A 12,085-nucleotide genomic window follows, 5' to 3' on the forward strand; every position below is an offset into this window, starting at 1 on the left:
AACATGGAAGGCATTTTTTGTGAAACTTGCCATCTTTTTTTTCTTCTTCTTCCTCTTCTTTTTGTCAGGACATTGACACTGAGACTTTCTGCTATTTCCTACATCTTAAAGAACTACTATCGACACATTGTACCATAATGTTGTCGAGATTGGGATTACATGCAAGAATTCTCATCAGAATTTTCTGTCAGATTTCAAGATTTGCAACGTTTTGGTTTGATGTTTTTGTTTCTAATTAAACCAGACAACTTTGAAACCAGTGACATGAATTTGACAATTTCAGTGGATGTTGAGGATTTCAAAATTAAGCTCACTGAGTTACAATGCTCAGGGTTATGGGCCTCTCAGTTTAGGGATCTGCGGTGCACACTTGAGCCTACTGAGAGATATCACGGGGTCTCTATCCTGACCTGCTGGAAGTCCCTGCCGATGCAATTTGACTGTTTGAAGAAAGTGACATTTTCACCGCTCTCAGAATTTGGATCCACATAACTCTGTGAACAGATATTTTCACATATGAAGTCAGTTCTCTGTCCCTCCCAGAGCCGGTTAACAACTGAACACTCAGAGGCTTGTGTGCTGCTTAAAGTGTTAAACCAAGAGCCTGAGATTGGAGAACTCGCAAGGGAACGCAAGGGCAAGGATCACACTTTAACAGTAAGATCTGCCTTTTAATTTATTTATCAATTAAGTTGCTAAAATGTAAGTAGGACGAGTATTAATGTGAACAAGCTCAAATAAACTAAGATCCTCGTCCTCTTAATGATGACGTCATAAAAACGAATATGACGACATTGTGATGTATCAGGTTTGCGATAGATTATTATATTTCCAAAATTGGAGATGGTTACTGCCTGCGCGTGGGCTTTCTGCATATACATGGCAAGTTTCACGAAGATCCGGTGAAAACTCTGGGTTGTGAAACACAAAATGTCAAAAAATAGGAATGACGTCATAGTGATGTATCATATGTGCGGTAATTCATCTCTGCTACTGCCCTGTTCGATTCCCGCAAACAGAATTCAAAAAGCTTGCCGAGTTTCGGAGATAATTTTTTAGGCGATTTCCATTAGCGGAGATATTTTGACGTCATAACTTTTTTTTCTAGGAGGAATTTTCAAAATCGGAGATGGTTACTGTCTGCGCAGGGTATTTTTACAGATATATGCCAAGTTTCAGGAAGTTTCGATGAAAACTGTAGGCTGTGAAACAAAAAAGTCCACAAGAAGAAGATGAAGAACAACAACGTGAGTAAGACTTGGAGATCCTCCACGAGGATCTACAAATGTACCAATGGCAAGCAGGTCCGTAAATAAGAGTGAATAAGTTGACTCTTCGCACACCACTTCTGAAAGGTTGCCCATACCTGCTCTCGCCTTTACATTACCAAGTCTGGTTTGTTGTGAGCTATCAATCACTTGGGTTCATGAAACAATTCGATCACTTTGCATATTGCATTTGGTTTTCTCTTATTTATTTATTTATTTTGTGTATGTGTCGTGACTGACAAGATAGCTTAGCAGCATGCGCTCGCCTCTGAGTTGTTCAGCATGGGTTTGAATCTTGACGCAGCTATAAACTGTCATCCTGTTGTCTTGCAGGCAGGGCGAGGCATCAGTGTGTGTTTGCCGTTGCTCAGATGGACGTTAAACTGGGAGTCCCATCTGTCAGCGTTAGTTAGTGGACACTAAATATCCCACAGTGTCCTTGGCGACGAGCAGGCGAGCTATTGCCAGCAACCTGGCCAAACTCCAGCACACTCGGTTGAATATCCTGCGTTGGAGTGGCGTACTGTCCAGGATTGTAGCCATAGCCAAGAAACTGTTTCTGCCAAACCGATGCTCTTTTTAAACTAAAGAGCATGGTACATGATGATGATGATGATGATGATGATGATGTGTGGTTTACATGTGTGCATTTATGGCAGTGAAGTAATATTTGAAGAAAAACAGTGATGTGGATTGTTTGTTGTTTGTTTGTATCACAATTCTTTTTTTGTCTTGCAGGGCCAGACAAGGAGCCTGGCACGGTGCGTGAGATCTTTTTGTTAAGGATGGAGCAATTGATTGTGACAAAAGTCAGATTGTATTTATGCAAGAAGAGTGGGCCTCTGGGCTGGCATGTTATCCATGTTAATGCACTTTAACTAGCTTAAGCAAAAGTGGGTGTCTACATTTCGTTAATGCTTGGATTACTAATATTGCATTTTCGGTTTATTTGATAATTTATCATGATCCTAATGCCACCCACCATCCATTTGCACACAGAGTAAATCGGTGTCTCCAGCCAGCAGTGTCCGTGAGGTTGAGAGCAAGAAACGAAAGCTACATGCCAAGGATATGACAAATAACCATGTAAGTAGCCGATACCTTTGTTTTTGGTTCACAAAAAAATATTTTCACAAAAAAAATAAGTGACCACTATATTCGTTATTGGTGTGTCTGTCTGTCTGTCCCGAGCATAGCTCCGTGGGTTTTGATCCGATCCTGATAAAAATTTTGGTGGGAGGTTTACATCATGATCTAGTTTTTTCCTGAGAATAGGCATGGTGCGCCCATTATGGGCAGAGCCACGTCCAAAAAACTTGTTTTTTTGGGGGGGTAGCCGATTTCAATTTGAATCGTCTCCTAGGGGGTTTGTCGAATCTGACAGGGGTTTTGGTATTTGGTTAGCCCAATGGCACCTGTGTAGCCCCACGGAGCTCGATTTTTTTTTTTTTTTTTTTTTTTTTTTTTTTTTCATTTTCGTCACAAGGTCACGAACTTAGAAAATTGTGAATTTTGACATAAAAATCATACGACCGCCCAAACTTTGAGAGCGAGGATGACAATATTTTTAATGCATAATCTTGAGGTCATTTCCCACCTAAAGTCTTCAAATCATTTTGCGCTATCTCGAACACCTTGCCCGTGGCGCCCTCTTCAAGTTTGTTTTTACGCTGATTTCATCAAAGTATGGATAATCCGAGGAGTGCGAGATGCCATATAGCCTATATGACGTTATATTGTTCCTGGAATGTTCCAGAGGAAGTTTTGCACCAAAGGTCATAATCCTTGGCCTTTGACCTTTAAAGTTCACAAAGGTCAAATTTTCAAAGTTGTGGGAATCGAACCGGGTTTTCGACCTTCTTCGACGAACTAACTCCAATAAGCTGTAGTATGTATCCTGTTTCCTTATTTTAATGTCCACAACATTGTTTTGTGACCTTTAAACATTATGCAAAGGTCAAATTTTTAAAGTTGTTGAACGAAACCGGGTTTTCGACATTTTGCAGCTAATAACCTGTCACTCGTAGCACATCATGTTGATAATTTTTATAACTTGGTCAAACATTATCACATTGTCTCATCCTTGACTTCTGAAACAATCTACATCGTCAAATACCGCTCGTGAACCATCGTCGTCTTCAGACTTGTCATTTTTAATTGAGTTATGGTTTTGAACCACTGATTGCAAATGTTGAGCTTTATTGCTTGTTTATAATCCTTGCGGCTCGATATGCCCAGGGCTCATGACAATGTGTTGGTGTCTTGGGGTTGAAACTAATGATGGTCAATTGTAATGTTGCGTATTCTCTTGAGATGAACAAATGCATTTGTTGTTAGATGCTCAACAGGTACACCATTAAACAGTTAGATCACGGAAAACAAGTTTATTTTGAATGTGAAAACTAACGATATGAAGATCCTCGCTCAAAGTTGAATTGTAGTCTAACTTTTGGCCACTGATGGCAGAATCACTTTGGAATGCAATCTTTAAGTTTTTGTCTTTAACTGGGGTCAAATGTATCTCATAAGTTTAGGATGATCATGTTCACACATGCTAAGATTGAAAAATTAGGTCTAACTGCCCCCAAATCAAATTTAATGACTTGAAAATTATTTGCTCACACTGCAGCAAAACTTTTTTGATATGTATGTATGTATATATATATATATATATATATATATATATATATATATATATATATATATATATATATATATATATATATATATATATATATATATATATATATATATATATATATAACACGCACGCACGCACGCATACACACATACTTTACTTAAAGGTCATGTTTTCCTTCGTTTATCTTTTTTTTTTTTTTTTTTTAATTTTCAATGGAATATCAAGGAGACATATTCCATACAGGGTAAAAAGGCAACAAATTGACAGTGGGGCCACATTTTGACATGAGCAAGGGAATTCTATTCTTGCGTATGACAAATTACAGCTCGCAGATCTAAATCTAAGCTGGACAGCCAAGTCGCTGCACTGTCTGTTGTTAGTTGGATTTCCTCAAGTCCTTCATCAAATTTCTGTTGGTGATGCTCATTCACAATGTGATGAATAATCTGATCTGGGTGACCACAGCCACATGCTGGGCTGTCTCTGAAATTTCATTTGTGGAGGTGGTGTGATGTCCTTACGTAAGAGTGCAGATCCTGCTCAGTGAAGACCACTGTTTCTGAGGGAGGTTGAAATCTGGAGGTTCTTCTGTTGATTCACTCACCAGTTCTTTGTTACCAATGTTGTTGTCTGTCCAGAGAATGTGCCATTTGTCCTTTGTGTTAAACCCCATATCAATGAAAACCTTTGCAGAGCCCCAGAAAGGTTTGCATGACTCGAGTCACATATTTGGTAGATTCTGCAGGTCTTCATGGATGGAAACTCAGGGATGGCTTTGATGCAGTCAAACTCTCTCAGTATTCTTGCCTTCTACACACATCAGGTCACGCAAACCTTGCTCGTGAATGCTGTGTCTTTTACACCTGAAAAAGGGGAAAAGTTTCTGGCAACCCTCGACTCCAACTCTGCAACTGGACCGCACGGCATCTCACATGTTCTAAAAACCTGCTCTGCTGCTCTTGCACTTCCTCTCTCTCCCCTTTTCACCCTGTCATTTACTACAGGTCATCTTCCATCTTCTTGGAAATCAGCTAATATCACATCATTACATAAAAAGTGCAAAAATGTATCCCCTTAACGACAGCCAATTTAGCTTACTGTACTTCCAATTATCAGCAAGTTTTTATGGAATCCATCATTGCAGTTGACATCAAATAATTCCTTTTCTCCAACAGCCTCATCTCAGATCATCAATTCAGATTCAGACCTGGTCACTCTACCTTGAACCTGCTGCTTCTACTCTCCCAACAATGGTGGAGGCCCTCAATATCAGACATGAGATCAGGGCAGTCTCTCTGGACATATATCGAGCTTTTGATGCAGTCTGGCATCCTATCTTGCTCTCAAAACTGTCTGCCTCCAGAATCCAAGGCCAACTCCACTCTTGGATTACTGACTTCCTCCACTCTCGTAGCCAATGCGTGGCTCTCAACGGAACCCTTTAATCTCCTCTCCATGTCAAGGCTGGAGTACCACAAGGCAGTGTTCTTGGCCCAATATTATTCCTAATCTTCATCAATGATCTCAATGACTTTCTGGAAAATCCTCTATCTCCTTGCTGATAACTCTACTCTCTGCTATGGCATGTCTCATCAATCTCTCATTGTTTTGAGATGCAGCAGCCACTTTCCTCTCCTCAGACCCTGACAAAATCACATACTGGTCAAACACAATTTTGCTGATGTATCCATATTGTTCACCCTTTGCATTCTCCCTTGATCCTCATCATTACTTGCATCCCATATTTGTCTATCTCCATCTATTTTCGCCCTCTGCCCTGCTGTTGGTGTTTCCCCCTTTCTCCTGCTCTTCCCTTTGTTATGTTGTGTACTGATTTGTTCTGTCATCACTCTTCAATGAGCCAAGATCAAGTTTTGTTTTGTTTTGTTTTTTTTAAGTAAAAAATACTAATGACCCAACATTCTCGGCATTTTTTTAGGAACGTATCCCCTGCAAATGTCATGGTCTGACAGTACAGTACTTGATCAGCACAGCTTCTATCAGGTCTGAAGTCAGTTTGTTCCTTGGCAAGGTTGGGCTCCACCAGGGGAGAGAGCCTGGCCAAAAGGACTCGCTCAAACAACCTGTATGTCGTACATGGCATAGATATGGGCTGATAGCTAAATTAATCAACAGCATGTTTCCCGGCTTAGGGATGTAAATGACTTTAGCCTCTCTCTCTCTCGGTTGATGGTATGACTCCAGTTGCATGAATGTTCGTGAAAACAGAAGCCAACCAATCATGTCCGTGAGGCTCATGTTCTTAAATAATTCAGGATAGATGCTGCTTTCCTTGCTTTGATGGAGGAAAGGCCAGCGTCAATGTCAGCTCTGGTGTGGGGGGCGGGGGGGGGAGAAAACAGGGATATAGAAGAAGATGATGAAATGGTCTTGGAGAGTTCCTTATGGACTTCATGGTGAGCCTCATTAGTTGAGGGGCAGCCTGGAAGAAACAGCATGAGCTGATACTTTTGGAGGTTAATGTCAGTGAGGCAGCTGTAAGATGCCTTAGGAGGTTGCATGCCATTCTACTTGAATGGGTGAAATCAAACTCAGCAATCTCCTGCCATCTTTCTCGTCTGGCCATGTCCAGAGGTTTCAAGAGCTCAGATGAACATCTGTATCCCCAGAAGCTTCATACTGTTGCAGTTGTGTGTAGCATTTGTGAAAACCACATGGGATCTTGCGGGAAACCTGGCCAAAGGCCGCAAAAGCCTGTTTTTGGCTGCTATAACTCTTTGGGACAGGGTTGAGGCTTGTGATTTATTTGCTCCTCATCTTCTGTTCTGAAAGCCTCCCAGTTGGCTTTTCAAAAATTCCAAAAGGCTTTAGGTTTGGACGTAATCAAGGGGTCCTCTATTCCAATGTGGATAAATGCTGGTCGATATTTTTCTCTGTGGAAGGATTTTATGAGATACGTGAAGAGGGTGACAATTACCATCCCTGGAGACAAAATAGAGTTCTGGATTGTAGTCCTTCCTGGACCTATATGAATGGAAAGTGCCTGGTTGCTAGGCATCGTTTGAGATGGCGATCACCAGCAGAGGCCTAAGCCACCAGTTGTTCACCTGCCTCGTCATCTGAAGTATATCCCCATGAGGTGTGATAGCTGTTGAAGTCACCAGCATGAACTTCAGAATGAACAGTAATGGGATGTGCTGGAAGGGGCCACTCTATCCCAGGTGGTTTGCACACATTTGTGATTATGTCCCCAACCTTCCCAGTGGCTATGAGGACATTATTGGCATTAGATTCTTTAAGAATATCAGTCAGTCAGGTTACATCATAATTAGGTTTGGAATGCCATACTTCACATGGTGTACTGCTGTAATAGGTTTGAAACCATAGATGCGGAGCTTTGAGGCATTGGAGTCATCCTCAGCACGTGTCTCTTGAAAAACAAGAACATCATCGAAGTCTTTAGTAGTTCTTGATGTGCAGTCACATTTTGCTCGTGACATACCTTCCACATTTATTTGATGGATGCGAAGACTTTGTCCTGTACTGTGAGCCAATTCACCCTGAAAAGGGCTCTTTGTTAGATCATTGTGCTGGATTTGTCGATGTGATGAATTGGTTAATAACAGGGTGGACTATGGGAAGGTTGCCATCTCCCAGCCCAGCAAGGGAATGAATAGGAGGGGAGGAATGACTGAACACTGCAAGTCAGAGGGTGAGGTTAGTCAGGGTCATTGTGGGTAAAACAACAACAAACATTGATTGCGTGTTGAGATTGGGGATGACATGGAAAGGAGCACCACTTAATTGAAGCCCTGGAAGGAAGAGTGCAATTAAACCATCTCTGGAATGCATTCCCACAAATGGGGGTTAATAAGTTTTATTTTGAGGGTTAGTGGAGGACTGTGTGCATCCTGGAATAGTTAGGGAGGTGTGGAGGGCTGATGTAACAAAGGGAGTTAGATTGGGGGAGAGGTGGTTAAAACAAAAACAAGCGGTCATAGACTGGTACTTACGAAATCGTCAACTTGACCTCTGACTTTGTCTAATGAAAGCTGTCTCGAGAGAAGGTAGCGACGCAAACCAGAAGTTTCTACGATGATTCTGCACCGAACCATCAAAAATCGAATGTTTTGGATGTTTGACCTCACCGTGACCTTGACCTTTGACCGATTTTGACCAAAATCTAATCAGCACTAGCCATCACCCTCCTGAATCACGTGGTGTAATTTGACATTGGTAGCTTCTTCCGTTCTCGACTTATCTGTACCAAACCATCAAAAATCGAATATTTGACCTCACTGTGACCTTGACCTTTGACCGATTTTGACCAAAATCTAATCAGCACGAGCCAGCACCCTCCTGAATCACATGGTGTAATTTGACATTGGAAGCTTCTTCCGTTCTTGAGTTATCATTTTTAGGATGTTTGACCTCACTGTGACCTTGACCTTTGACCGATTTTGACCAAAATCTAATCAGCACTAGCCATCAGCCTCCTGAATCACGTGGTGAATTTGACATTGGAAGCTTCTTCCGTTCTCGAGTTATCGTGCCTACAAACAAACAAACACACAAACAGAGGACGGAAATCATCAATATACTTACGAAATCTAAAGATTTCATAAGTAACAAGTTCATGTGGAAAGCTTTAGGTTATTCCAGTTATGTCGAATGCTTTAGATTACACAATCCAGGAGAGACAGATGTTATGATGGAGCTCTAGCCAATAAGGAAGATCGGTACTCCATTGACAGACAGACAAAGGCCTGGTCGGCTGTGATTATTTTTGATTTTTCAAAGAATAAGTGGGAACAATGGAGGATGCCCAATCTACAGTTGGCTGTTGAGGACAACTTTACTGCATGATTCACCCTTGAGTGGTTACTGGTGATGGTGATGCTGAGAAGTACAGTGGCTGTCGACCTCTTTCAGTGGCTGACCATGGAAATTGATGGGTTAGTTTGAAGATCCTCCCACAATGATGACATTAGACTGATATTTGCTAAGATTGAAGGGCATGGTCCATTTATCAGATAAGTTGTCGATTCCAGATTAGCAGAGAGTGATGCAGCTGCTGTCGGCCCATCAGTGGGATGGAGTGCAACATAATGTGGAGTGGTCTGCAAAAGGGAAGGTTTTTTTTTTAATTTTAATGGAAATGAGGAATATAACCAGCCATATTTTCTTTGGGGTATTCTAGCCTCTGCTAGGAAAGAGGAGAGTTCCATTAATATCATGTTGACTTCATGGGTACAGAAATGGGTGGGGTGACCAGATATGAAAAAAATCACGACATGCACAAAATTCCTTTCAGATGAGAATAATTTAATAAATAAATGAGAGATCTGGACGGGACAAACAAGAATGGCACGTAAAACCCTCATGCCAGACAAACACAAAGAACGTGATATAATCAACTACATAATGATCACCATGAACAACTCTAAATCCCATAAGGCACCATACAAATGAATCGCATACATGCAAGAAACCAGGCAAGTGTGGCTTTGCACTGGCAGCTGCCAGTGGGTGGTGGTGATCAAAACGTCAACATCAACAAACCAAGGACAATAAATCAGGATTCAGATAATGAAACAAATAAGGCAAGGAGAACAAAATAACAAACCAATGCCAATAACAAAAATAATAATGAATAGGCCATGCAAGGCAAACAAGAAAAAGTATTCTCTCCCCCCCCCCCCATTAACCCCACTAACCCATGTCATCAGACACCTGAGTCGAACTGAACAAAGGGTGGGGCACCCCCCAAACCCAAAAGCCCCCTCCCATACCCCAACCTCTCCCTCCCTCCCCAAATCCCCAAAAACCAAATAATACAAGGACACCCAAAACAAACTTCCAAGAGTCTTTTTTTTTTCCTTTGATTACTGGAATCAACAACCTACTGCTGGCTGCAATCTGAAACGTGCAACCACAGGACTCATCAAGAATCCAGTCCACCTCTGGAAATAAGGACAGAAAAGGTAAATCAAACCAGAGTAAAATTAAGATCAAACAAAAGTAAATGCAACCACCCCAAGGCCGAGCCCGCGAGAAGCCCGCACAACAGTGAGAAACTCACCAGGAAACTAACAGCTCCCAGGGCTGCCCCTGAGGCATGAGTGAACCTATGAGAATCAGGTGGGCTTGCTGGCCCTGTTGGAGCACCCCCAACTTTTCCAAGCTCGGTCGACGACTGCGTCTGCACGTGACTGCCACTTGCACCTTCGTAAGAGATTTCCCACAATGGGACCCCCCCCCTTCACTATGGTGAAGTCCAGCCGACTTTCCCGCTTCCGGGGGGGGGTGCTTTACGACACACTTGACCCATCATTTTGGCCAGCACCACACCCCGTCACCCGCAGGCTGTTGCCGAGCTTGTACCTCCAGAGGTACATGGACAGGGCCATGCTCCATACCTGCCCAGGATCCATCCATTCCCGAGAATAGAATCCTCTGGCTCATGCTTTCCACAGGTCAGTGTTGATGATATTTACTATCCTCCAGGCCCGCTTCCATTTGTGGGCAGGCACTGGATGTGGACAGAGCCCACAGAACACAGACATCAAGTCTATTCATCACCAGCCAGGGCACATGGCTTTCGAGGAGACTGGCCACAAGCAACCAGACCCCCTTGGTGACAGGGTAGTCCCACAGGACATGTCTGACCATTTTGTCCCCTGTGCATCGGTGTCAGAGACACTGGACAGACACATTCAGGTTCCTCTGAAACTGAAACACCCGGACTGGAAGACGCTCATGGGCGGCCTGCCACGCGATGTCTTTGTGGTCATTCACAAGACAAGGAGCCGAAACGTTCCACCAAATTTCTTTTTTCAGTGGTACGTGCCGTGACAGGGCATCCACAAAGGATGCGCACCTTCCGCAGCACCTTCCTGGGATGCAGGTTTTTCAGGACCCGTAACAACCGACAACAAACAACCACCCGGTCGGTGCGTAAGCAGGTACTGCACCTGGGCAAACTTCTCAAACATCCAAAAATGCTGTGTGCTCGACTCCTAAAAGGACAGAGACAGCAGAAGAGACTGCCCTTTCATCTGTCGCATGAGTGACCCCAGGAAGAAAAACAAAAATTCCCGCACCAGCAGGTGACCTGGGTCCTCTGACATCATCAAATCCATAAGAGCACATGAAAATGCACACATGCATACACACACGGGACTGGGGACACCCTTCTCACACTGAAAATCAGTCTCACCAGAGCCCGTCCCACCGCATGAGGAGGTGTGGAGACTAGCCAACTTTTAACAATTTTCCAAACAAAACATTCTTGATCACTAAATTGCACCCCTTCATGGTAAGGCGCCAAAGCCACCAAGAAGCGACTTCAATTTACAAGTCCTCGGTGACCTTCTGCCAGTTCTCAGCGGCCACCCCGCCAGGATCAAAGCAAACCCCGAGGATCTTTAATCAATCTCTCCGCTCCGTATATGTGCAAGAGGGGGCAAAGCCCGTCCTGTGCCGACGAAAGTGCATGACCTCGCTCTTCCTCGGGATGACTTTGGAAGAGAAGGCCAACCCAAACAGCTTGCAAAGATGTGCCAGCCTTCACATGGCAATGGTGTCAGTGACGAACACCGACGCATCGTCCATGTATGGCCTCACCTTTAGGCACTCCCCATGGACTCCAAAACCGATAGCCCTGGGAAGGACACGCCCGCAGTACACATGCAAAGGACAAAAAGGACAGTGACATCGGGCATCCCTGCCTGACTCCAGAAGCGACTGGGAAGGCTCCTGAGAGATGTCCATTGACCAAAACACGGGCTTCAACATCCCAATACATGAGGTCGACCCAATGCATCAAATGTGGTCCAAAGCCAAAACGGTACAAAACGGCCATCATGTATTCGTGAGACACTCTGTTGAAAGCCTTCTCCTGGTCCAAACTGATGATGCTCGGTGGGAGGCCTCTTTCCTCCGCATTTTGGATCGCCTCTCGAATCAGGCTTAGACTGTTGGGGAGTTCTTTGCTTTTGCACAATTGCAATAAATGCGTTTGCAATTTTCGTTCAAGTACAGTTGTGCGGTCGTAATTGTAGTGTTCACGAACCAGGCGGACAACGGAGCAAGCAGCAACTCTGCTTTATTGCGTGGCACAACGGGCACAACGCCTAGCGGGCAGGACATAATATAAACCCCGATCACGTGACTACAAGCATCCAATCTACATACAGCACATTTCCTCCCCCTC

The 12,085-nt window shown here is 43.5% G+C and overlaps 1 protein-coding gene across 5 annotated transcripts in view; it reads left to right on the forward strand.

The window, feature by feature from the left end:
• Positions 1–12,085, forward strand: part of LOC147030421 (transducin-like enhancer protein 4) — a 101,478-nt gene that overhangs the window by 33,430 nt on the left and 55,963 nt on the right. For all 5 annotated transcript variants that reach the window (XR_015056354.1, XM_085874461.1, XM_085874462.1 and 2 more), the window contains 2 exons: positions 2,007–2,029; positions 2,268–2,354. Coding sequence is in view for 4 of the 5 variants with exons in the window: in XM_085874461.1 (XP_085730587.1) it covers positions 2,007–2,029; positions 2,268–2,354 (110 nt within the window). In the remaining variant the exon portion in view is untranslated. The remainder of the gene's footprint in view (positions 1–2,006; positions 2,030–2,267; positions 2,355–12,085) is intronic.

The sequence above is a fragment of the Eptatretus burgeri genome, chromosome 3, assembly GCF_056783735.1.
Source record: "Eptatretus burgeri isolate ZD-2024b chromosome 3, Ebu_testis_v1, whole genome shotgun sequence".
NCBI lineage: Eukaryota > Metazoa > Chordata > Myxini > Myxiniformes > Myxinidae > Eptatretus > Eptatretus burgeri.